Source organism: Delphinus delphis, chromosome 13, assembly GCF_949987515.2.
Source record: "Delphinus delphis chromosome 13, mDelDel1.2, whole genome shotgun sequence".
Taxonomy (NCBI): domain Eukaryota; kingdom Metazoa; phylum Chordata; class Mammalia; order Artiodactyla; family Delphinidae; genus Delphinus; species Delphinus delphis.
The window spans coordinates 64,842,729-64,870,225 of NC_082695.1; the positions used below are offsets into that span (position 1 = coordinate 64,842,729).

The 27,497-nt window shown below is 47.7% G+C and overlaps 1 protein-coding gene across 4 annotated transcripts in view; it reads right to left on the reverse strand.

The window, feature by feature from the left end:
* Positions 1–2,308: 2,308 nt before the first annotated feature.
* DYM (dymeclin) overlaps positions 2,309–27,497 on the reverse strand; it is a 373,309-nt gene continuing 348,120 nt past the window's right edge. For 2 of the 4 annotated variants that reach the window (XM_060029022.1, XM_060029019.1), the window contains one exon: positions 2,312–4,701. In XM_060029022.1, the coding sequence (XP_059885005.1) occupies positions 4,552–4,701 (150 nt within the window). In that variant the 3' untranslated portion in view covers positions 2,312–4,551. Of the gene's footprint in view, positions 4,702–27,497 lie in introns of all 4 variants that reach the window. The other 2 variants (XM_060029021.1, XM_060029020.1) reach the window with 2 other exon arrangements.

Below are 27,497 nucleotides of genomic sequence, written 5' to 3' on the forward strand. Positions count from 1 at the left end.
TGACTTTTCACCTCTTCTTGAGCCCATCCACTGAATTATTCTGCATTTTTGTTATATTTTTCAGTTCTAGAATTTCCACTTGGTCCCTTTTATTGTTTCTAATTCTCTGAAATTCTTGGGCACGTGCTTTTTTTCCCTTTAACACAGAAAGCACAGGTGTTTCAAATTCTGTGAGACATCTGGAGCATGGGCATCTGGAAAATGCCCATTTTCCCCCTCTGGTATTTTTTTTTTTTTTTTTTTTTTTTTTTCCTGTACGCAGGCCTCTCACTGTTGTGGCCTCTCCCGTTGCGGAACACAGGCTCCGGACGCGCAGGCTCAGTGGCCATGGCTCACGGGCCCAGCCGCTCCGCGGCATGTAGGATCTTCCTGGACCAGGGCATGAACCCGCGTCCCCTGCATCGGCAGGTGGACTCTCAACCACTGTGCCACCAGGGGAGCCCTTCCCTCTGGTTTTAATTCATGTAATTTATATTATTTGGTCTTCTCATATACCTGGATATTTGATTGTAACAGAAATAATTTGAGGCCTTGGGTTGTGCTCCTGTCTTAAGTCAGCTTGGGCTGTTATAACAAAATACCATAGACTGGGTGGCTTAAACAAGAGACATTGATTTCTCAGTTCTGAAAAGTATGAAAAGGTTGGAAAGTCCAAGATTAAGGTGCTGGTTGATTACATTCCTGGTGAGGGCTTTCCTCCTGGCTTATAAACAGTGGTCTCTTCGCTGTGTCTCCACATGTTGGAGAGAAAGATTTCTCTCATGTCTCTTCTTATAAGGGCACTAATCTCATCATGGGGCTCCACCATCATGACCTCACCTAAACCTAATTACTTCCCAAAGGCTCTACCTACTCATACCATCACACTGGGGGTTAGGGCTCAATACATGAAATTTGGAGGATACATTCAGTCTGTAACAGTTCATGTCCTCCAGAGAGAACATACATTTGCTAAGCACTGGGGCCACTAGTAATCTGGTTTCACCTCAATCCACATTCGGTGACTGAGGTGATTTAGAAGCTGGGTCACAGTACCCATGAAAGATAGTCTGCTGAGAGTAATGGAGCACCAGGTAATCCAAACCAACCCTCCAGCTAAGGGGAACTTGGAAATCTGGAGGAAATATTTTAAAATTTTGTTGCAGTCAGCCCAGAGCCAACAGAATCGTGAAGCATTACCTGGTTAGTCGTATGAGACTGCTTTCCTTCTGGAGGGGAGCTTCTGCTACTTCCAGAGGCTGTGTCTGAGTAGCTGGCACTTTTGATAGCTTTGTGAAGTCAGGACGGTAGGGGTTGCCATACATGACCTGATCAAGCGGGTGGGGAGCTCCTGATGAATCTCCCTGGCTTTGGGTGGGAGATCCCAAACGGACGTACACTAATGAGATCAAATTTTATGCTTTGAATTCTTAAAAAATAAAAATGCATTATTTGCTGTGGCTTGTGCTATAATCCATTCCTCAGCTGTGTCATATTCATAGGAAGCATGGCTCTTTGTCAGAGACTAGAAGCTCCCTGACTCCTGGAAGCGACGTAGGACACTGGAATAGCCCTGAATTTGGTGTCAGTATGCCCAGGGATCAGCCCCTAATATCAAATGGCAGCTACAGAAACTGCAGGCATAGTGCTTAGCAGGAGATTAAGAGACCAAGGGGTTGACCTTGCAAACTCAAGCTTATAAAGTATCAGAAAGTACCACACCTCTAATTTATGGCTCTGGAAAGCAGTGACTCAGTTATGCAGAGAGCTACAACGTCTAATGCAAAACCCTGGCTCCACAGAACCTACAGGGCAGTATGTTGCCTAAAGAATGATATATTAAGAAATTTAGGGCCTAAAAGCACCCCCCACTAAACGTTCCTCTTGGGGGTACCCTAAACAAGCTGGAGGAAGCTACTGAGTGTTCTGATTGACACTGGTCCTATGTTCTTTCCTCTCTCCGTCTTCTACAGTTCCTGCGATTTCCTTCCGAAGGAGAGGACTGTGTGTGCAGTGTACTTTCTATGCTCCGGGGATCTTCTTTTCTTTCCTTTCTCTGTCTTTGTCCTTGAGCTGCTCCACAGCCTTGCTTCCATCTGCACTGTTGAATGGTGGCCATCCTGTGATGCCAACCTTGCGAGGCTGTTGTTTACAGATCCTGTGACACCAGCCTCAGTGGGTGATGTGGGAACCAGAGTTATAATTCTGAAGCTTTTTTGCACAGTGCCTTGAACTCTCGATAGGAAAGGTGCTATTGAAAGGGGCACATTCTTTTATAAATAAATATTATGACAGAACCCTTTGTTGAAGAGATGACACGTTGCAATAACAGCTCCGTATCTTGGGTAAAATCAGATGTTAATTTACATTCAAACACATGATGGTCCTGTATTGCCTCATTCTACACATTTTTACTTTGTGGAAAACCAAACAATTTCTAAGCAAATTAATGCAAGCATAATTCAAGTTTATCGTTTAAATTTATTGTCATGTAATAAATCTTCCACAAAAATAAAGAGGAGACTCCTGGCGGATTTGCAGAGTGGAAGCAGTGATGCAGTGGTGTCTGGGAGTGTGTACTCACACACTTCCTCCGAGGCTGTAGCCCCAGCTGAGCTTTTAGGCCAGCGAGCACTTCTACTGTGTGATTAATTAAAAGTGGCGGGGAGGGAGGGAGAGGACACTGCCAGAGAACGGGGCTTTGGGGGCACCTGGTGAGCCAGGTGGCCTGGGGAAGAGACTGCAGGACTCCCTCGATCAAGGCTTTCTTGGTAGTTTGCGCTCGATGACCAAGTTCTGGGGGACCGTATCTCCTCCTGTCACAAGAACTGACGGTCCTGCAGCCCAGTGACTCTTAGTTCTGGGCTCCTACCAGGGGCTCAGCTGCTCCATGTGACCCTTTAAAAATTGTGTTTTGGTTTAAATGAAGGAAAGCAGATCAAAGTGCTTTGGAAACAAATTAAAGCTATATATCACGTTCCCATATAGGAAATAAAAATAATTGCTACCTGAAATGATAATCCGATCATGTCCCCTTTCTGACTGGAGGATTCCTCCTTCCACCTTCCCACTGCCTCTCCCCACGAGCCAGACTACGCAGAAGCGCTTCACATGACTCGTCTGCGGGTCTGAGGCCCTGTCCGTGCGACCTTAGGCAAGAACCAGAGTCCCCAGCCACTCGTGCAGATACGTCAGAGGCCTGAGGCCGAGGAAGCAGCGGGCAGGCCGCACACGCCTCCTGGGTCCACCCGCCAGTGACGGCCCTTCCTCAGTCAGTCAGCCGCAGGGAGCTTCGGTCTCAGCCCCTGTCCTGATGAAGATGAAACTGCCTGGCCGACCTCAGAGGCTGCTGAGGTGATGGAGCGGCCAGGCTTTTCATGAGCGGAAACCACACGGACGTGCACTGACACGTCATGCTTTCAGCCTTTCCCAGAGCTCGGTGTGACAGAAGCTGTCTCCTCCCAGACCCTCAGAAGATGGTGATGAACCAAAATGACTCCAGCCTCCAGGCCGGGGACACAGGGACAGGGGAGAGAAGCTGCCTCCGATACAGATTAGGCAACGGCAGGCTGAAACGGGTGCTCGGTCGGTCTCATCTGGGATTATGTGCTTCCTATGCAGAAAAGCAAATACTTCTGTGTCTTTGAGAGTGAAACTAGGCCGTGAAGGGGTGGCCATGGACCTAGAGCGTGACTCGAAAGGCAGGTCCCCTCTGTCCTCAGTGCCCACTGCTCTGCTCAGGGCGACCCCAGCGGCTGTTTCCCTCAGAGAAGCTCAGGGAGACAACTGCGATCACACAGGCCCCAAAGAGTTTAAACAAAGTCAGAAGCGGAGAGAAAAACATGTGTTTACTCTCATGTGGAATACTGTATTAATCAAATCGGTCTCCTTTTTCTCCTATTAGTCTAGACTCCAACTTCATTCAGCTACAGCTCAGAGGCCAAATCCACAAAAAAGCTAACCCGGGCTTCATGAGAAGGAGCCACTTCTTTCTTTGAGGGAAAGATTCCAGGATCTAAAGGCTTATATCCAACCGCCCAGGCTTATATCATGGGCCTTCTGAAAGGCAACTGCATGCATACACGGCTTCATTTCCTTATTAATTCCTGTCTTGTCATCTTTTCAGGTTGGTATTTCTCAATGTTGAAACACACACACACACATGACCAAAACAAAAATCCTGAACATGCAGCAGGGGAAAAGAAAAAAAAAAAAGAAAAGAAAAGAAAAAGAAGTATGTACTGGTACAGTGTTATACGCCTAAGGCATCAGGTTCCTGGAAAAGCTCTAGATTTTTGGTTTAGAAATAAAATTGCATGTGAAATAGCAGGTTTTTACATTTATTATTGTTGTGTAACTCCCCTCCCTTTTTGCACTATAATCTAAACTGAGTGACCTACTGCCAACTGGCACCAATTCTCCAAACCCAAGTGTGCAAGGAAAACACGACTGTGTGACCCTCTTTAATAGAAGACGCACCAGGGCATCTGTCTACCTCTGCTCCCCAGAAAGAAAATAACTAGAAGGGCTGCTTGGCTGGAGGGGGTCAGGGTGGGAGACGGCGTCCCGTCCTCAGTCGGAATCCATCGTGAACAGCTGGATGTCCTGAGGGTTCCAGTACAGGCCTACCGCTGAGTTGTACACCAGGGACCAGACATAGGGGATAAAAAACTCCTCGGGCTGCTCCTCTTCCACATATTTGAATTTCAGTTCTGGAAATTTCTGCAACGAAAACAGGATGATGTAATCAATCTCACAGCCCCATTGGAAAGCAGCAGCAGTTTATACGCGGCGTGTGTGCAGGGTGCAGGGAGCCCACCTTCCCTGACTGGTCGGGGCCACAGATCCAGCTTCCAGATGACTCTGGAGGACACGTGAATCACCTGTAGGAAGGGCACAACCCCACCGGCCCTGGTCAGGGACGTCAGTGTGCTGAGAGGAGCAGGGACCTGGACGGGACGAGGTGGGGTGAGAAACCTCAGGGAGGGAAACAGGCCCCGCCCAGGTACAGACAGCGTTCAACAAAGACTATCTACCGCACCACTGGGATACTGATGGCTGGGCCTCCTTGAGACGCTTCCCTCTCAGGGCTGCGTCACCGTGGAGGTGAAGACTTCCCTTCACAGCTCCTCAGACTTGACTGTGCGGGCAGGCAGCGCCCATGGTGGGCCTCGGTCAGGGCTGGGGGCAGCAGTGGCTCTGCACAGCTCAAGCCCCCTCTTCCTCCTCCTGGCGGAGGGGGCGGTGGGGATGCTCCGGCTTTGCGGCGGGTGCAGTGGAGGTGATTCCTGGCTCTACAAAGGCTTCCAGGCGACCGGGCCGCTCTCTGCAGTCCCGGCTGGTAAGTGAGAACACGTGCAGTTTTGAGGTCCTGTAAGTAGCACTTCCACTGCAGCGTTTCACCAGGATTCGGGCTTTTGATTTTCTAATTTTACTCCTGACCTATTTATTCCAGCCAGGGCAGAGGAAGTAATTCCTCCTTCAGCAGCCTGAGGGGCCGCTGGCATCTACTAAAAGCCCCCGGGCTGCCTCCCAGGCGAAGGTGATTCTGACAGGAGTGGCTGCAGTTTGGTGACCTGTGTCCCAGGTGGGGCGGGGAGAAGAGGGCAACAGTGTCCTAAGACGAGGGGTATGGCGGAAGGTCGCGGGAGGGGGCTGAAAGGGACAAGAGGGGAAACACACACACAGAACGTGTGGCCCACGAGGGCAGAGATTTCTATGCCCGTTTTGTTTGCCGCTGTGTCCCCTTAAAGGGTGGCCAGACACTTAATAAACAATTTGATGAATGAATCAATGAGTCAATCACCCATATAAGGACCAACATGTCCCAGGCACAATGATAAACACTTTAGGTATATTATCTTGTTCAATCCCTCTTATGTGAGTTATTCATTGATTATCATACTGGTTGAATGTCTGCTTCTCTGCACCAGGCCACGTGTGCACCAGGGCCTGGAGATACACAGTCCCTGTCCTCACAGAAGGTGCCTTCTCGTGGAGCAGAGGGACAAACAGAAGCAGCAGCAGCAACAAAACAATGATAACAGAGTAGGAAGAAGGGAGGGACTAGGGGCTCGAGGCCTGAGGGAGGTGGGGAGGGGCAGCCAGATGAAGAGGGAAGCGTGTTCTTTCTGAGGGAGCAGCACGGAGGGAAGGCATGAGGTGCTTGACGCTGGAGGGAAGAGGAGGGGCGGAGGGAGAGTAAGCCCTGGCGAGCAGGGCCCGGAGGGGAGGACGCCGCCACGTGAAGAATCCTGGCCTCCACAAGAAGGGCCCAGAAGCCTTTGAAGGGTCTCAGAAGGGGACCAGATGAGAGTGGCTCTGTGCAGGGACCACTCCGATCACAGAGTGGAGAAATGGAGGGCATCTGGCTGGGACAGGGCCTGGTCCAGGTGAAGGGCAAATGGGTCTGAACTAAAATGACCCTAGTTGGGTGGATTTAAAAGATTTTAAAGAGAAAAGGGGGTGGAGGGAGTAGGGGAGCCACACACACACCCAGAGTTAGAGTTTTTTTTTTTTTTTTTTTTGGTAGTACGCGGGCCTCTCACTGTTGTGGCCTCTCCCGTTGCGGAGCACAGGCTCCGGACGCGCAGGCTCAGCGGCCATGGCTCACGGGCCCAGCCGCTCCACGGCATGTGGGATCTTCCCGGACCGGGGCACGAACCCACGTCCTCTGCATCGGCAGGTGGACTCTCAACCACTGCGCCACCAGGGAAGCCCCAGAGTTAGAGATTTTTAAGACATTTGCAATGATTAAGACTAAACATCTAAGTGCTGGATCCTCAGAGTTCCAGAATGATGCCAGAGGGGTGGCGTTAAGCAGGAAATGCTTTGTGGCAAGGTGAGTTTTGAGCTAAATCTTAAAGAACTGTATAGGAATTCGTGCAAAGGAGGGTCCTCTGGTCATGCATGTTACTTCAGCATACCACAGACGGCACAGCCCCCATCTGTTATGGCTTTAACGAAAACCAATTCTATTCCACAGCTCCCAGGGCATCAGTAAATATAGAATATACACAAATGGGTTTTATAAGTGGCCCAGACTCCAGCAATACCTACCCCTATATCCTCCCTCATACACTTTTTACCCCATACTTTGCAAAACTACTCATGTTTAATGCAAACCTAAGCCTTTTCAGACCACCAGTGTTTCAAATCAGTTCTTTATTATCATCAGTGTAAGGCTGGACGTCTCCGTGTGTGCTGAGGGCCATAATGTTTACAGTGCAGAGGACAACTTCTCCCACTGCGCTCGCGGGGTCAGTCTGGCTGACAAGGTGTGATCAGCTCAGGGATATGACACTACTTCCAGCACGTGCTGATCTGACTGGAATTCAGCTAGGTCCCCCAGCTTTCCATTCCCTTGTCATCCACTCAGTAAGTCTCCTTGAATCCCTCCCACCCTGGGCCGAATCTCCCCCATTCTCTGGGTGCACCATAGCCGCTCAGCAGCTGGGTGGTCTCTGGGGGCCTGGGGCATCCTTGATGAGCCTCCTCACATGTTCTGTGCTGCTTCCGGCCTGGCATGGGGTTCTCAGGTGTGGGGACAGGGTTCCTGGAGGCGGCAATAGGCCTCTGTCATGGAATCAGGTGTCTTATAGGTAGCCACACAATGATCTTCTTTTCCATGAAAAGTCTGCCTTTGCAGCGGTAGGGTACGGCAAGCAGCCGCCACCAACCGAGCACTCCCTGGGCACCAGGTCGGTCTGGAGGCTCCCCACTCGTGTCGCGGTCAGTCACCACGCTGTCCTGCTGAGGCCCACGTGGCCAACCCCACCAATGGAAGGTGAAGCGGGGCCTGGAGCAGCTAGGTCACACAGCCTGTGGGCTGGAGTCAAGATTGAAGCCTGGGTCTGAATGGGTGGGAAGGTCAGTTTGAAAAGATACCACGGTCATAGCCACCCTAGTGCTTTGTCCTAAAATCCAATTCTCCAAGGCTCCATGAGGCCCTTCGGGGTTAGTCCTGTGCCCTTTCACCGTATGGACAGAATGCAGCACACACACTACTGGTCCTGACAGAAATGACCGAACCCACAATGATGTCAAGAATCAAGAAAGTATGGGGGACTGTGTGTGAAGAAGAAAAGAACTTTACCCCCTGATAATGAGGATGCAAGTCCTAGTTCTTGGAATGGCCTCAACTTTAGAAAACTTCTCATGCTGTCTTGGAGAGAAGTGAGGGGCTGGGGGAGCAGAGGTGGTGGTTTGAAAAGGCCAGAGCCCCCTGCATTGCCTCTTTCAGCATTCAGCATTGCCTCTTTTATTCCTTATTTCAGGAATAATAACCTCCTACATTTCTAAGTGGTAACGTCACCAATAAGGCTTCTTGCTCATAGTGATAAAAATGACTAAAAGATGTGAAACCTTTTCTCCAGCGAGTGACGTATTTAGGGGTGTTCCTAGGAAGACAGGCCTTAGGAAAGGGTGTGAGGCAACTTACCCGAGACTGCTCTCTGCACCTCCAGGGAGGGTGGGATGGGAAGTAAAACGAGCAAGCTGTTTTCCTAAGAATTCCCTCCAACTGAATTAAAGAAACTTAGGCAAAACCTGCTCAGTGGGGTGGCACTATGTTCATGTGCTGGCACTCAGTCTACCCGTCCTCATGGGTTTGGGGAAATTCTGATGACTTTCCAGTTAGGAAGAGTAATGAATCAAAGACTGCCTTTAGATCACACATAGGCAGATCTAGGAAAAGGCCACCAGGAGAAGTACCTGGAACCCCCGTGGTTACCCTTCCCACCACCTGGTAAAAACGGAGCTGACAATGCCTCCTTTTTAGTCTTGGCTCGAGTTTAAGTCAAAACAATAATCCATCTTACTCTGGAGTAAGTGTCGTAAACAAAATCTCAATGTAGGGTGATATCCAGAGTGGCAAGAATATCCATATCTAATATAAAATAGTACATAAAAAATACTATAAAAAAGCATCAACTTTACCTGACAACAGCAATGTATTTCATTATGAAGTTTTTCAAGCTGATCAATGATTATTTCTATGGAAGTTCTCCATAAAAACTTAATTAATTCTGAGATTATGGGTAACGTTTATAGCTACCATTAACTGATTACGTATTACATAGCAGGAATGTTCAAACACTTGACATATAGTTACTCATTTAATCTTCGAAGTAACTAGAAAAAGTACCTGAAAAGCAGGCATATGATCCGAGTCCTAGCCCCACCTTTCCTCATTCATTCATTCATTCGTTCAGCAAATACTTACTGAGGGCCTACTGTGTAGCAAGCACAGTACTAAAAACATAGCTGTGAATGACATGCATACAATCTCAGCATTTAAGAGCTGAAAGGAAGTCCAGTCCGTATTAGCCAGGTGACTTGGGACAAGTCTTGTACCCTCACTCAGACTCAGGCTCTTAAAAGGTGGAGTTTCCTCTACTCTGAGACTTTGAATTTAACCGTTCTATTTCACAGAAATGAGATGAGCCATGGAAAAGCGCCTCACACACTTTTGACGAAGCACTCAGTAAATGTTGCTATTATGACTGACATTGAAGTGATATGCAAATGTAAGGTATGCTCTTATTTTAGAACTTTCAGTGATCAAATCTAAAGACTAGAAATACCCCCTGGCCTGGTCCTAAGCCCGTGTCTCTTATTCTACCCAACTGGACACTTCTCTTGGCAACCCTGTTTCCTGACTCTGTTATTAATAACAGAAACACAGGATTTCCCTGGTGGCACAGTGGTTAAGAATCCGCCTGCCAGTGCAGGGGACACAGGTTTGAGCCCTGGTCCAGGAATATCCCACATGCCGCGGAGCAACTAAGCCCGTGCGCCACAACTACTGAGCCTGTGCTCTAGAGCCCGTGAGCCATAACTACTGAAGCCCACACGCCTAGGGCCCGTGCTCCGCAACAAGAGAAGCCACCGCAATGAGAAGCCCGCACACCGCAACGAAGAGTAGCCCCCCGCTCGCCTCAACCAGAGAAAAGCCCGCACACAGCAACGAAGACCCAACACAACCAAAACCCATAAATAAATAAAATAAAATAATAAAATAAATAAATTTATTAAAAAAAAGAAACATAAAGAACCTGGGCCTCCCCACGTGAAAACCCAGGAACAAGTGCTGACAAATGGCTTAAAAGCGACAGACTCATCTGCATTAACTTTTTTTTTTTTTGCGGAGCACAGGCTCCAGACACGCAGGCTCAGCGGCCATGGCTCATGGGCCCAGCCGCTCCGCCGCATGTGGGATCCTCCCGGACCGGGGCACGAACCCGTGTCCCCTGCATCGGCAGGCGGACTACCAACCACTGCGCCACCAGGGAAGCCCTCCATTAACATTTTTAAAGAACAAAGTTCTGTCACTGCAAGAAGCTAGGTTCTGAAGAACTGCCTTCTGTCCGTCTCAGAGTCCTCACTTGGTGAACGGTGAGTTAAGTGAACGAACGCGTGGCTTCATGTCTGCCCACAACCCTGTGACGTAGCTGTTTAACTCAACTCAACTGCGGGGAGCGTGCGGCCGTGTGATGAGAAGAGAAGGGTCACCTCTAAGCCGTATTTGACACCAGGCTCACCGTCTCCCTGGCTGATTATGTGGCATGTTCAACAACCTCCGACAGGGGTGTGGCATCTAACCCCGAGGGGCCCTGGCTGAAGCGGCTGAGGTGACCAGGAGCGAGGACGCCGAGGCCGGGCCTTCTGCTGGCTCACAGGGCCCACCCTGCTCAGGGGAAGTGACGCGCTGACAGTGCCCACGTGCCGGTGCTTTTCACTTCGCCCACGACCACCCGGGTAGCAAAAGCGGCACCTCTCAGCTCATCGGCGTATCTCCTTCATGGCAATTGGGGATTAGCTTGTGCATGTGTTTGTTTACTCAGGTACCATCTGACTAAACCCCAGGAGGGCAGGGACCTTGCGAGCATCTGGCATACTACTGACACTTAGGAGATGCTTGTTGAATGATGAGTTCAATGAACAAGCGCATGACTTCAAATCTGCACATAATCCTGTGACACATATTAACTCTACTGAATGACTAAGAAAACCAAGGTTCAAAAGGATAACACGCCAAAGAGGACAGAGCTAGGAAGCGGTAGAGCCAGAGGCTGAATGAAACTACACCTCTCCTCTGCGGCCTCTCCAGAGTCAGCAGGTGCTCAGCTGCGTGCTTCTTGAAAATGTCTATATCCTGCATGGACGGGAGGTTTCCATGTCTTTCCAATAATGATAATGTGCCTCAAACACTTCTTCCATGTCCCCCGGCCACCAAGTTGCTAGCCTTTTGTGCCTGAGTGTCCTCACGGGGAAGGGATGGAACTGATCTCCGGCTCTGGAGTCCAGGTGACCCCAGGCTGGGGGTCAGGAGGCCTTGGCTCTGTCTTGGCTCAGCTACTGGCAGGCTGAAGAGTTTGGGGCCAGTCACAGCATTTCTCCAGGACTCAGGTGTCTCACCTTGTGTAAAATGAAGGACCTTTAAGCTCCTTCTGATTCCGTTGGATGTGGTTTTACGAGATGACCCCAGTAAGGTCTACACACTGGCATTCTCTGCATGCCTCCCGGGCTCTGCTGGGCCCACCTGGAGAAAGGGCTGAATGAGTTGGGTTCAGCGGGAACCCCCAAGTCAGGCACTTGCTGGTTTGCACTTAGCCAGGCTTCACCTGGGGGCAGTCTCAGCGGAGAAGGTCAATATCTGAAGGTTCCTGAGCTGTCCTGTGGGTTGACAGCAGTTAGTTTTAAAGACTGAGACTCCCAATTGCTTAAAATCAAGACAAACGGGAGACCATGGTTGAGCTGCTGTGGCCTGAGAGCTCGTGGCTAAGTGGGCTGAGGTCCCAGGTGTGGCCCCGTCTGTGCTAGAGAATGAAGGCCCGGCCCCTTCCATGGAGCGCGCACCACTGGACATGCGGGAACCCAAAGAGCAAGCACAAACAGAGCAGCAGGGACACACTTCTATTACGAGCAAAACCCGAACACTGCAGACAGCACGCTCGCACGCCCCTTGAGCTCCAGCACCAGTTCCTCTCGCCTCAAGGCTACAAGTGAGCTGTGAGATATATATATATATATTTTTTGCAACTTTCCTGTAACTCTATTTTTTTTATTCTTTATACAATTTTTTTTAACATTTTTATTGGAGTATAATTGCTTTACAATGGTATGTTAGTTTCTGATATTATTTCTTGAGTTACCTGCTTGAAACTTTTCACCGGCACTTAAAAGGTTCATAAAGGGGGATAAAGCATAATTAGCAAGAAAAACAGAGCATGTTCTCTAGGACGGGCTATAACAAAGTGAACATAACAAAGCACAAGGTAAAAAGATTCCTTTTTCCTGCAATGAGTTGTTTTTAAGACAGTGTACTGGGAACAATTTAAAAGGGTGAATAATAGGCATAAATCGCAAAAGAGTTTGGAAAACACTGTTCAGTTGACCTGACTGAATGGGAATGCAGCCTCGGTATAACTAGCTGTGTCCAAGCTGCACCAAGTTTGACACCCCCCAAGTCTCCCCGTCTATCTAGCCAGACAGAGAGCCCACATGGGCTGAGAGTGAAACAGACTTTCTTAAAAACATGTGCTCCTCGGGACTTCCCTGGCGCTCCAGTGGTTAGGACCCAGCGCTTTCACTGCCGCGGCCTGGGTTCTATCCCTGGTCAGGGAACTAAGATCCCACAAGCCGTGAGGTCAAAAAAAAAAAGAAAAAGAAAAAAAGTGCTCCTTTAATCCTCTTAGAAGTCTGAGAGCTAAGGAAAAGAAAGGCAAAAGGTTTTATCTAGCACTAATGACACTGGGGACACATTTTGTCAGAATTCAGCCCAAGAAATGTCTGAATAGTCTGAATAGTCTGAATGCCAGATCAACAACCTAGAAAAAAATCACTCGTTCCTTGATGTTCTTTTCAAGCCTGTGGAGAACGCTAATGCCATCCTGTGATGGCTGGGGGAAGCCCAGCTTCCTCACTTGAGAGCGTCTTCACTCCTGACCCGGCCAGCAGGGCTCCGGCCACCTGGGCCTTCCCCCACCTCTACCTCATCTCCCCTCTCCCCTTCTCAGGGCCCTGTGGGCTCCAGCCAGTGACTGCTGGGTGCATGTGCTTGAGGACCCATTAAGGCTCTGGGAGAGCGGAGGAGGGAGGTCTGGGGGGACGGGGGCTTTGATTTGACAGTTACGGCAAGCATTCATCTGGAAGGGGCTAGCAGAGGGCGGGGTGCTGGTCACCACAGGCCCAGGCTTTCGCCCCTCTCTTTCTGAGACAGTTGTCTTGTGACTCAGCTCAACAAGGAGGGAAAAACCATCTCTCAAGCTTGGAGCTTGGTCTCAATCCAAAGCTACTTACAGCAATCTTGTTGTTTTGACTTTTGGAGCCAGAGGTAATGCTAGACTCTCAAGTTTGGCCGGAATGTTTTTATCAGCTCCAGTGAATCAACCCACCGCAGTGGGACATCCGGACGCCCAGCCCAGAGACGAAGCAAAGGTCTGATTTGGTGGTTGAGGCTCGGGTATAATAAGCAGACCAAAAGCTTTAAAGACTGTCTCTGCTTCAGTCATGTGATCTGCTGAAAACCCACAGGAAGTTCAGTGAACAGATGTAGGGCTCAACTGCAATAATTTTATTACCACAAAAGTTCAATGGAGTTTTCCCCCTTCCACCATTATACAGATAGCATCAGAAACTCTAGCAAGCCCCTGGCATGTTTCCAGAAAGTTTAGTGCAATTTAAAATCAAATAGCTATGTAGCACATGACAAAAAATTCTTTCAAAGACTGTTTCAAGCCTCTGAACAGACAAGTGATGGGTGATGGTCAGTAGTGAGGCAGGCCAGCACTGCTGGGAGAGGGCGTGGGACAGGATGGACGAGGTGAGCTACTGCTGGCAGCACACACGTGGGCTGTGGTGGGCAGGTTCCATGCAGATGTAAAGTACCCTGTTTCAAGCTTTTGTCATAAGATATCCAGGTAGGCATTTACATGCAATTATTTTATTCACAGGTGAATTTGGGATGAGCCAGTTTCCCTACCATTCCTTCCCTCATTTACTCTCATTGTGTAAACGCTGGTCCTTCAGTGATGGGTCCTTAAACTAAACACTGGTAAGAGCCAACTGTACACGAAGCATTGTGCTTGAGGCCATAGAGGAAAGAAAGAGGAATAACTGCTGCTCCTCTGACAGGGGGTATAATTTAGCAGAACGAATGAGAACAGTGGGAGCATGACACAACATGGAAGCGCACTGCCCCGGAAGGCTGCTCTCCCAGGCAGACTGGCCAACACCGGGGTTGGAAGACTGTAGGTGGCTTTGAACAGCAAACTCTAGGAGAAGCATCTATCTATATGATCAGTTCAGCTAAACTGAGCTTCCCTGGTGGTGCAGTGGTTAAGAATCTGCCTGCCAATGCAGGGGACACGGGTTTGATTCCTGTTCCGGGAAGATCCCACATGCCGCGGAGCAACTAAGCCTGTGCGCCACAACTACTGAGCCTGCATGCCACAACTACTGAAGTCTGCATGCCTAGAGCCTGTGCTCTGCAACGAGAAGCCACTGCAATGAGAAGCCCACACACCGCAAGAAGAGTAGCCCCCGCTCGCCGCAACCAGAGAAAAGCCTGCGCGCAGCAACAAAGACCCAACACAGTAAAAAATAAATAAAATAAAAATAATAATTCAGCGAAATTATGGTCTGAACAGGCCTGATCTGCAGGCTTTTCTATGTGTGATGGAATGAGCTGCAAATGGACAAATATTATTACTTAACTTGACAAAAAGGAGATAAGCACTGGTCTATGAATAACAGCAACACTGAAGGTGGAGCAGTCCCATTTTATGCAAATCAGTTTCAAAATTAAATTCAAAATACAGAAAATTATAAAGGGCCATTGATTACAAGTTACAAATGAACAAGTACAAAGCTAAAGTTAAGAAGCCCACCATGAGGTGGCTCAGAAGACAGTTATAATACTTTGCATATCTAAGAGCACGATGGCTGGCTGGGCAGCGGGGACCTCAGGGGCTCCCTGGGAAGTAAGTTACCACCAAGAAGAGAGCTACAAGGTGAGCGGACACCTGTCCTGAAAGCTCAGGCCAGGCGACCACCTCTGAGTATTACAAGTGACACTAATGATGTCTGTGACCGGTGGCAAAAAATAAAAAAACTCTTAGGAAAACAGAGGATACAACAGAAGGTTGAACCCGCACTTGTGATGAGCTGTCCACCATCATGCCATCAGCCAGAATCGGAAGCCCACTGGAATCTGAAGCCTGAGCAAATGTCCCTGTTAGACCCTTCTCTCACAGGTCCAGGTTGAGGTGGGTCATGAAAAGGAGGACGTCTTCAGTTTGAAATTTCTCTCTTTTCTGGGGGCTGCTGGGGCGGCCCAAAGGAGAAGGAAGTAAGGGCAGGTTCTCCCGCCGCAGGGGAAGTTTGAGAAAGGCTTTGACAGATGGGTTATGACCTGTGGGGGAGGGACTGGGGGGCAGAGAGGAAGCTGGCATTGCATGGAGAGAGACCCCTGTGAGCAGTGAGGCCGATGGCTCACCCGTGGGCCTGGCGAGTCGTGTGGGACCAGCGCCCAGGCTCAAAGGCCAGCAGCCGGGGACGCTGCTGGAAGGACAGTGCGCAGACAGGGAGGGGCCTTGAAGGCTGGGACAACAAGTGTCCATTCGGTGAGCTTAGAGTTGAGAGAATAGGTACGCTGCACTTAGAAGTGTCTAATTTAAAAGTCATTAGTTCAGGCTTCCCTGGTGGCGCAGTGGTTAAGAATCCACCTGCCAGTGCAGGGGACACGGGTTCAAGCCCTGGTCCGGGAAGATCCCACATGCCGTGGAGCAACTAAGCCCGTGCACCACAACTACTGAGCCTGTGCTCTAGAGCCCGTGAGCCACAACTACTGAGCCTGCGCTCTAGAGCCCGCGAGCCACAACTACTGAGCCTGTGCTCTAGAGTCTGCGAGCCACAACTACTGAAGCCCGTGTGCCTAGAGCCTGTGCTCCGCAGTAAGAGAAGCCACTGCAATGAGAAGCCCGCGCACCGCACCGAAGAGTGGCCCCCGCTCACCGCAACTAGAGAAAGCCACGCACAGCAAGGAAGAAACAAAGCAGCCAAAAGTAAAATAAATTAAAAAAAAAAAAGTCATTAGAGCTGAGATGGCAGTGGAAGTTGCCAAGTGTGTAAACTCCTCAAGAAGACTGAGCTGCAGTATTGAGTCAAAGCCCCTGTTTTGAAGGCAAATCAATTCCAATTCAGAAGCCTGGGAAGAGGAGAACGTTTTGATTCCACGGTGGCAGATGAAGGGCAAAAGTAGAGAATTTACTGGCAGAACTTTTTGTGCTGAAAGCGAGCCCAGAGGGGGAGCCACAGATAATTGGAATTGCTTGCCCTTCCTGCAGTGGGCTCATTATTTTGGACAGGGCTCAGATACCTGGCCAAGAGAGTGAGATGTCAGAAAAATAAATGCATTACTATGAAATAAAAGTCTAAGTAGAATATAAGCTCCATGAGGACAGAGATTTTTTTTTTTCTTCCCCACTGATGCATCTACCAGTGCTTAGAATATGGCCAGGGGCTTAACAGATATTTGTTGAGTGAGTGAATAAAGGAATGAATGAACAAAGAGGTAAAAACTGCTGTTTGTAGAAAAACACAGAGTTATGGTGGGGGGGAAATGAGTTGGGAAAATTGAGTCCTGCACTGGGTGAGTTAGTGGAATAACTGCCCAAATTTATCTGGGATAAAATGAGCCAAACTAAGCCCATGTCACTTTGAGAAGCAAATGAACTGACTTAACTGGGATTTGGGGGCAATACTTCAAACCTAATGGATTAATTTACTTCTCAAACTGCCTGTTCTCCTCACTTACCACTATCCTACCACCGTCATATTGTCACTTACCTAGGAAAATCAGATCCCGAATAATGGATGACATTAATCTAGATGGTGATGGTCATATTTTATATTTCAATATATCTAATTATGGAACATAAAGTGAGCTCATGCACTAGTCACGAACTGATGTATAATATGTAAACGGAGACAAGTTCCATTTTTAATGAGCCCTTTACTTTTTACTCTTGTCAAGACTGTAATATGTTTTTTTTAAAAAAGGGGAGGATATGGCCTCAAAATGTAACACATAAGTCCTAACTACCGTGTCTGTGACAATATTTCTTTACACTAATTTTTTTTCAGATTAATATGTGAATTAAGTGGGAGTGGGAGATGCAGATTTGGAGAAAGATTCTGAATCATGTTTAGGCCAATTCTGGCAAAGCAAGGATCCCTGCCATGTATGAAATGTCCATGCTGGGAGTTACGTGTGGGCGACATGTGGCGGGTATGGGGGCAAGGGTACATGAGAGGCTTTGCTGGCACGCTCCTGCCCAGACTGACGTGTCTCTGAGTGAAGGAGAGTTTGGGTGATTATATCAGGCAAGAAGACAGCCTGTGCCACAGTACGTCAAAGAGATATCCGGGAAACAGAATTCCTACTAAGACAAATGCACAGATAGGAAGTTGTCTTTGATTTCTTAAGAGTTATCTCCTTTGAACATTCTTAGGATTTACGTTATCAGCAAATGTGACAGTTTTTCAAGCCTTCAAGGGGCATCACCCATTCTTAGAAAAGTCATGCCTTAATTATTCCTTAGGAAGAAGTTGAAATGAGGCTCTGAGAATCAACGTCCCATGCATCTACTATATAAGAGGATTTTTTCCTCTGCTTATGGAAAGAACAATCTATTCCCAGTGTTATAAGAAAGCCTTGTGGTTGCTAAACCAATGACGTTTTCGTCAATCTCCTTGGAGAAAATCCCACTTAAATCCCATGATTCTAAAGGTAAGCATTTTACAACATAAAGTTCAGTCTCAGTGCTTCCTGTGGCTGTATCTCCCAGTGATGCAAGCATGATCCGTGAGTGGAAGAGCCGGACCTGTGACTTCCTGTCAGATGCAACAGTCCTGGCCCCGTGGTTACTCCAACATGTGTGATCAATGAATCAAAAGCACAAAATTAGGTTTGTTTCCTTCTCTACAGTCATGAGGACTAACAAAGGGAATTAGGAATCTAGAGGAAAAGGAACAGAAGCGGAATGCTCCAGATGATTCCTGATAATCCTATTTGCTGTTACGAAGTGAGTCCACCTTAGATTTCACTCAGGGATGGTTATGTCATGTCAGGCAGAGCAATCTAGAAGATGGGCTCCCCCAGCTTCAACTAGACAGGTCTAGGTAAGCTAGAAAAATTCGTATTACTTTCCTGAGCCTTGACACTAAGAGATCCTGGAATCACAGAATATCAGCACTAGAAGAGGCTCCCAATTTTGAAAAGAAGGTACAAAAATGTACAAATAAAACCACAAAAATCCTTAACAGTCATAAGTCCACCAAGTTAACTGGAATTCATATTAAATGACTAGTGTATAAGTTGATTTCTTCAAGAAATTGTTCTAAGATAGGGAACACATTCATTGCCTCAGCCCAAAACGCCCCTCAGACTCAGGCTCGTTCCTTTTCGGGAAACAGCTGACACTTTCCAAAAATTAAAAAAAAAAATGCCATTGATAAAGTAGTTGTGTTTTTTATCCCCTTGAAGCCAGTAAACATATTATTAAATGACTCAAAAGCTTGATTTGTTTTTTTTTTTTTTTTTTTTTTTGCGGTACGCGGGCCTCTCACTGTTGTGGCCTCTCCTGTTGTGGAGCACAGGCTCCGGACGCGCAGGCTCAGCGGCCATGGCTCACAGGCCCAGCCGCTCCGCGGCATGTGGGATCTTCCCGGACCAGGGCACGAACCCGTGTCCCCTGCATCGGCAGGCGGACTCTCAACCACTGCGCCACCAGGGAAGCCCCAAAAGCTTGATTTGGTGTCATGCATCACATTGTAAGATATCGTCTCACCGTGTTGTTCTTTTTTCTTTTTAATATAAATTTATTTATATATTTATATATATTTTTTATTTTTGGCTGTGTTGGGTCTTTGTTGCTGCATGAGGGCTTTCTCTAGTTGCGGTGAGAGGGGGCTACTCTTCGTTGCGGTGTGCGGGCTTCTCATTGCGGTGGCTTCTCTTGTTGCGGAGCACGAGCACGGGCTCTAGATGTGTGGGCTCAGTAGTTGTGGCTCGCAGGCTCTAGAGTGCAGGCCCAGTAGTTGTGGCGCACGGGCTTAGCTGCTCCGTGGCATGTGGGATCTTCCTGGACCAGGGCTCGCACCTGTGTCCCCTGCATCGGCAGGCGGATTCTTAACCGCTGAGCCACCAGGGAAGTCCTCACTGTGTTCTATTTGTAAAATAGCTATCAATTGTGAAACACTCAATTGGTTGAAAACCTCAAGACAGGAGATAAGCAATGAATGCATCAGAAAGAACTAATCAAAGCAGTTTGTCTAATTTTTCTCAGGGAAATCATGAACAGGAAGAAGCAAAGACAGAGCAAAGTGGGTGGTGGGGTACATCACTGAAGGGCAGGAGGTGGAATGAGAGAAACACTAGCACACTACAGTTATGTGATTTGAGAACTAGGACCAAAATAGAAAACGGAGGGGCACCTATACATTAAACGGTAAAGCTAAAGTAACTGAAATGGTGTAATACTCCTCCCTCTAACTTGGACCATCACAGATGTATATAATTTAGAATTTATACCTGCTATGTTATAATCACAGAAGAACTAACTAAAAGAACTGTATAAAATATCTCATCTATGGAATACAGGATACATTTTATTTTATAGTTTAAAAAAAAGTGGTTGCGATTTAAACTTCCAAAAGTTTTGATTTTGAAAGTTTTAAGATTTAGAAATTTCAAAATATGCACAAGTACATGAAAGGCCAGAGGCTCCCACATTCATCAAACTTCTTCCTCCTCTCTTCTCACTCCATCTTAATCAGTTAACCAATTTGTTATGTGGAAAACACTGTGGGCTATGGCAAGTATAATGCAAAGTTCAGACTCTCAACGGGCTGAAAATCTAGTAAGGAGACAAAATGTAAATGTACAAACTAAACATTTAAACATCAATCTCATCGTTAAATACCGAGAAGAGTGACATAGTGAGTGAACGACTGAACAGGTTTCAGCAGGAAGAGATCAATACATCTGTCACGTCTGGGACAGTCTTCATGGAGGCAGGGGGACCTAGGCTGTACAGGCATGTAGAGAAGGGGCAAGGAAGCCACTTCAGGCAGGGACAAGCAAGGCAAGAAGGAAGAGTGGGTTCAGGGGCTGGGGGGCAGACAGTAGGCAAAGGAACATGGGGGTAGGCAGTGAGGGCTGAGGTTCTTAAGGTGGACTGGGCTCAGAGTTTGAATTGTACTTTATTCTTCCTGGACCCTTCAGGTATCAGGGTATCAGGCTGTAAAGAACGTAAGAAAAGTGGTGAAGTTTATTCAAATGACTGGGGGTAGAGGTGGCAGTGATAACGGTGATATATACGTTTTGTGTGTGTGTGTGACATTTCCCCCAACAAACTACACCCATTCCTTCTCACCACCCGAATTCGCGTTAGAGAAATGAGATCCACAGACCAGTAGCATCACCATCACCCGGGTAGGCACTTGTTAGAAATGCAAATTCTTGGGCCCCAAATATTCTGTGATTCAGGAAGGAAGAAGGGAAAGAAGGACCTGAGAGAAAAAGAATTTCAATTCTGGAGGAGCCACGTGTGGGAGTAAAGTTCTCACGAATCGGGAAGGGTGGAGACTGCAGAATGGCAAAGGCATCCCAGCACAGTGGGGTTGGAAGGACTCAGACACCGTCTTGACAGCTCCCTCAACTGGCATGTGGGGAAACTGAGGCTTACAGTAACAACCATTTATTTCAGGTGGCAAGACTAAAACGTGGCGGAGACCTAACAAGAAATCAGTATTTGGGCCACTGGTTATGCTGGTCCTAAGACACAGACAGAAGCTGGGAACCATCTGTGTGGAGCCTGAAAACAAAGTAAAGGTAATTAGGGAGGAAAAAAAGGGAAAGGATGATTTAAAAAAATGGTGCTTCAAGACGATCTAGTAAGTGCAAATTTTGCTAGGAGCTTCCTAGTTCCACTAGTATGCAATCATTTCACAAATAACTAATGACTCTTAGGTTACTGCTGTCTTCAATGATGCTGACGTTAATGGGAGACAGATTCAGAACACGAAGTGTCAAGAGCTCTTTCTAATCCACAGTAGTAACATTCTCTTTGGCTTGAAGTTCTGAATGGGTCATGTAGGATCCTACTCGTGGCCCATCTTCTTAATAGCTCAGGGCCATGTGCACAACTCCCCCAAAGTGCAGAGTGGCCAAACAGGCAAGTTGCTCATGGGCTTTGGGTCGATAATTTTAATCCCATTACTTGGACAAAGGTCTCCCTGCAGTGAGAACGGGAAGGCAAAGATTATGACGAGCTGAAGAATGGAAAAGGCTAGACACAGACATGTTTCCCTCTAGGGTTCCAAGAAATACCCTGGGAGGGCTTATACAGAATGAATGAACCAGCGGCCAGTGGCTGACTACTAAGTAACAAGCACCCCTGCCCCGCCCCCCTCAGCCCCTCCGCACTCCCTGCCAGCCAGTGATTGTGCTGGTGCTGGCCCTGCTGTGAGGGTAGAGAGGGACTCCCAGCCCAGCCAGCAAATGAGAAATGTGGAGGGAGGGAGGGGGCTGAAGAAGACGTCAGAGTTTCCCAAGTCGTTCCAGTCCCATTCCCATTTCTTCAGCTATCACTCTCTGTTCCCACTTCCCTGAAATAGAGGCAGAACCTTTAAGACAATTCAGAGACCTGACAGCCACGCAACAGGCTCAGGGTCCTTCTTAATTCTAGCACCATAATGAAACAGAACAACTAAACAGCCCACTAAAGAGAAGGTATTTTTATTGTCAATATTATGGCAGAAAAGAAAAATACTTCAAATTCTCTGCTTTCCAAAACCAACACAGAGAGAGGATACTAAACAAGGCACAGGTGATGTGATCACAAATCAAATATGACCTGGATCTCAGATCACATGCCACTGAGGAGGACACTCACGGAAAGCTCACGGAAGACACTCACGGAAAGACACTCACGGAATGAACGTGAAGACGTTACCACCTGGACGCTGAAACACAGATCAAATCTTCCATTTGCAAAAGCCTATTCTTTGCCATTCATGAATCCTGCTTTTACCCTTTCCTATACCAAAAAACACAGGTTTTAAGTTTCATGTCTTAGTGTGTTGTTAGAAGTTTAAAAACTGGCCCCCATACCTAAAATGGAGTATTGTGCAGGCTTCAGGGCAGGCTGGAAATTTAACTGCACTGGTATAAATGCACGTGACTTCCATTTTTTTCCCATAATTTTCTTATAAAGGGAATGTTTTACAACTTTATGAATAAGCAATAATACTGCAGGCAGATTAAAAAAAAAAGTGCTCAGAGGTGGCAAAGCTGTGGTAATAACCACCAGGACCAGGAGGCCCAGAAAAGAGTGACTCTACACGCTGTGAAGAGGGCTGCTCCCGGAGCCCCAGGCTTTCCACTGACACGGCTCATGTACTGGGTCAAAGCATCACATCTACCCTTTCACCTCTGTACAGTCTTGAAAAGGGGTATTTCGCAAACTGGAAATGTAAAATAAAAAGGACTGTCCTGGGGCTTCCCCGGTGGCGCAGTGGTTAAGAATCCGCCTGCCAATACAGGGGACATGGGTTCGATCCCTGGTTGGGGAAGATCCCACATGCCGTGGAGCAACTAAGCCCATGCGCCACAACTACTAAGCCTGCGCTCTAGAGCCCGCGAGCCACAACTACTGAGCTCATGTGCCACAATTACTGAAGCCCGCTCGCCTAGAGCCCGTGCTCCACAACGAGAAGCCACTGCAATGAGAAGCCCAGGCACGGCAACGAAGAGTAGCCCTCGCTCACCATAACTAGAGAAAGTCCGAGCACAGCAATGAAGACCAAACGCAGCCAAAAATGAAAGAAAGAAAGAAAGAAAAAAGAAAAGAATAAAAAGGAATGTCCTTTGTATATGGAGGCAGTAGTCCTGGCCCTCAGCCTCGTTAACGCAGATCCTTTTAGGTGTGCATTTTTCTCTGATCTAGCCACACACCTTCACCTGGTTCCTCTCAGGAACACGGGCATAGGATTCAAAAGGGACTGGTTTCTTTACTGGCTTGTGGCCCCAGAACAGGGAGGGGGACCAGGTAGTGACAAGCGACTGTCATGAAACATTCTAACCCACGGCTTTCTCAGCTGCCCCCAGACCCCTTCCTCCACACTTTCAAGAAGCTGGAACTTCATCCTTCGTCTGGGCCCTCACACTTCTGTCCCCCACTAAATGACACTATTTTTTTAAAACCCTGTAAGGATGCAGCCTCTTCTGGAATTCCTCCAATTTCAAAGTTTCACCCTCAAGTTCTTGAAAATGAGGGCAGTTCCTGAAAGGCAGGTATAGCAACCGAGGACAAAAGAAAAATCATAAATTGTTTATTAGTCAGAAGAACTGTGCTAAAGATGCTGCAGCTATATTTAAGCCCCATTAGGTGCAAAGCAACCTGAGTAAAAGATTCAAATGTGTTTTGGGCTGAATGGAAATTCTAAAATTGAGGAAAAAGAGCTAAATTATCTGCAAGTCTTAAACAGCAGGACAGGTACCCAGAGGGCCAAAGACCTGGGGAGAACGGTGGTCAGAAAGAGCAAGGCAAGGAGGCTGGGAGCTGTGCTTGTTCCCATTTCCTCCGCGGCAGTGGCTCTGTGCAGTGGGGACAGGCAGAGGTGGGACAAATGCAAATACCAACTGAGGGGGCCGGCCCTGTCATTCACACTCTGAAAGCCTAGACTGGGCCAGGCAGGTCATTTGGACTCCGGTCCCTTTTAATTCCCCAGCTCAGGCAGACTGGAGGTTGTAAAAGGCAGGCAGTTGGTACTTAATGCTCCTCATGGCAGTGGTCATACCTACCAATTATTTGAAACTGAAATAAACACTATGTTAAGGAAGCATAAACCTTTCAGACTAATATGTCTCTCTCCCATCTAGGCTCTGACAGGTATAATGGAGGGAAAATTCAGGATGTCTGAATTTTAGACTTGGCTCTGACACTAACAAACTTGGACAAATAACGTCACCCCTTTGACACTTAGTTACCTCATCTGTAAACCATTACTGCTGATGAGGCCTGCTCTGGCAGTGGCAGGGAGCTGATGTTGAAGTGACTCACGCGGGGCTGGGGGCCCAAAAAGGGCCAGGCAGGGCTGCTGGGCCGATCCTTGCCTTGTCCACAGAAGCAATGCCACAGAAGGGCCATAAAAGAGCCCGTCTCCTGCCCTGTGACAAAGGTCACACAGACAAAGGAAAACTGGGAATAGAGGGACCCCTCCCTTCTCCATTTTGGTTGGTTGCTTGGTCTATCTATCTATTTTTCAAAGCAATGCCTCAGAAGGCAAGTAAAACATCTGTAGGTGAAGCATTTGAAGATCTGTAGTCATTTCCAAAACATGACAATGGTTTACGAGAAGGAGTCTTATGCTTTATAACACAGGCTCTAATTATTCCAAATTTACATATTTCAATAAAGAAACATGCATTGTTGGGACTTCCCTGGTGGTCCGGTGGGTAAGACTCCTCACTCCCAATGCAGGGGGCCCAGGTTCGATCCTTGGTTGGGGAACTAGATCCCGCATGCATGCAGCAACTAAGAGAGGTCCGCATGCTGCAACTAAGAAGTCGGCATGCCACAACTAAGAAGTCCGCATGCTGCAACTAAAGATCCCGCATGCCGCAAGGAAGATCCCGCATGCTGCAACTAAGACCCGGCACAGCCAAAATAAATAAATAAAAATAAATAATAAATAAAATAAATATTAAAAAATAAAGAAACATGCATTGCTTATCTCTTAATTTACTTTCAGGGACTAACCACGGATAACTTAGTGTGTTATACACTGCAAGCATGAACATTAACTAAAATTAGAATTTACCTTGAAAACATTCCAAAACATTTTTTTTTTTTTTTTTTTTTGCGGTACGCGGGCCTCTCACTGTTGTGGCCTCTCCCGTTGTGGAGCACAGGCTCCGGACGTGCAGGCTCAGCAGCCATGGCTCACGGGCCCAGCTGCTCCGCGGCATGTGGGATCCTCCCAGACCGGGGCATGAACCCGCGTCCCCTGCATCGGCAGGCGGACTCTCAACCACTGCGCCACCAGGGAAGCCCCCAGAACATTTTAAAGGATATTTCTAAGGGAAATTCTAAATTTAAATAATCAACATACTATATTTTAGAACTTGGATATAGGGAACACTTAAATAATAAAACACTTTTATACTTGGGGTTTACTTAGAGAAAGGAATGTAGAACATATGTTTCATTTTCTTAAGAAAATCAAAATTTGGGATAAATAAGAAAACAAGGTGGAACTATAAATTTCCCCTAAAGAGAACTATTGTATGCTCAGCATGAAAGGGATGACATCTGAGTTCCGGGCTTTTAAACTACTGCTTTACTTTCTTAAGGAAGAGAGAATGTTGTGTTTTATTGCAAGTAATTTACACTGTTGATACATCTTGCACCGTTTCTCCATCCCAGTGAACATACAAAACACTTTCTGATGAAGGATGTTAAGATAAAACTTCTGATTAAATCCCTCTTGTAAGGTGACCTGTTCACCCATGCATCCTTCCTTCCTTTGTGTTAATATTTACATTTTAATCACAACCACCGATGATTTAACAAATACGGTATTTTAACACAATGGTGCATACAAAAATAATGGTCTCCTTTGCCATCTGGCTGATGGGTCTGCATCATCTGTTGTGACTATACCAAGAGCCCAACCAAATGGTTGACTCCTGGCTGTTTTCCTGGTTGTTCCGGTGGTCAGAGCTGCAGCAATGCAATGTGAGGCACAGATGGCGGCCACATAGTGCTGCCGTGAGGACGCTCAGCTGGGAGGCCAAGCTGAAGGCTTCCTCAGTCCCAGCCAGGGTCCAGCGTCTCCCCCAGCATTTTTTTTTTTTTTTGCGGTACGCGGGCCTCTCACTGTTGTGGCCTCTCCCGTTGCGGAGCACAGGCTCCAGACGCGCAGGCCCAGTGGCCATGGCTCACGGGCCCAGACGCTCTGCGGCAATGTGGGATCTTCCCAGACTGGGGCACTAACCCGTGTCCCCTGCATCGGCAGGCGGACTCTCAACCACTGCGCCACCAGCGAAGCCCCTCCCCCAGCATTTTATTAGAGACGCCCACATACACAGCAGTGGAGAGAACAGTGTGCCCTGGGCATCACGGTCAACTTACGGTCATTCTTGCTTCAGCTACCTCAAACTTCCCTCCTCTGGGTTATTTTGACGCCAGTCTTACAATTTTATCTCTAAATGTTTTTTCTTTTTTTAAAAAATTATTTATTTATTTTTGGCCGCGTTGGGTCTTCGTTGCTGCGCAAGGGCTTTCTCTAGTTGCGGCGAGCGGGGGCTACTCTTTGTTGCGGTGCGCTGGCTTCTCATTGCGGTGGCTTCTCTTGTGGCGGAGCACGGGCTCTAGGCGCGCAGGCTTCAGTGGCTGTGGCACGCGGGCTCTAGAGCGCAGGCTCAGTAGTTGTGGCGCACGGGCTTAGTTGCTCCACAGCATGTGGGATCTTCCCGGACCAGGGCTTGAACCCGCATTGGCAGGCGGATTCTTAACCACTGCACCACCAGGGAAGTCCCTTTATCCTTAAATATTAACCTGTATATTATCAAACTGGTAAGAACTTTTTGCTCTACTTTTAAGATAACTCAAAATTAAGTTACACGGTGTTCCTTAGTATCATAAAAGTATTTGATCAAAAATATGTCATATAGTCCCTGGGCTCAAGTAATCTTAACAATTACTTGGACAGTTAAGATGAATGCAAATGAAAAAAAGAAGCACTAAAACAGCAGTTCTCCAATATAACGTATTGTTAGACTAAGCAATGTACTAATTGTCAGTCCTGACTTAGATGGATTTTAGGATGTGCACGAACAATCCAAGTGACCTCCTAGGTTCATCTGCTTCCTCTCCTTTACACAAACCATCAGCCTCTGCCAAGATGAACTCCCTGAGGCCCTCTGCAAACTCCAGGCAATACCCCTCTCCATGCTGCTCCATTTCTGAGACTGCTCTTTACAGCTAAGATGTCCTTCCCACCACATTATCATTTCCTACAGAGCTGGCTCAAATGTTCCCCCTCCTCCTCAAAGTTCTTCATGGTCCCTTCCAGTGCTCGGTGTTTGCCTGCCCACCCACAGGCATCTGTCCGTATATTTCCCACAAGGTGCCTGGACTGGATATGGGTTTGTATATGGTTTTCACTCGCTACCGGATATAAATGTTTTGAAGGCAGGCTTTGCTGAGTGAGGAACGTATCCACCCGTCAGGAGCTATGGAGGCTTAGGAGAGACACAGACTCTGCGCATGAGGCTGATGCAACGGTGTATCTGAGCAGTCCTGAAGGAGAGGGGAGAGGCAAGAAAATGGCTCGAACCCTCCCATATACTGACCCCTCGAGGAGCTCCTGGGTGCACGTGAAGGCTGCATCAGCAGTGATGAATTCTGATCGTGGGGGACTTCCCTGGCGGTCCAGTGGTTAGG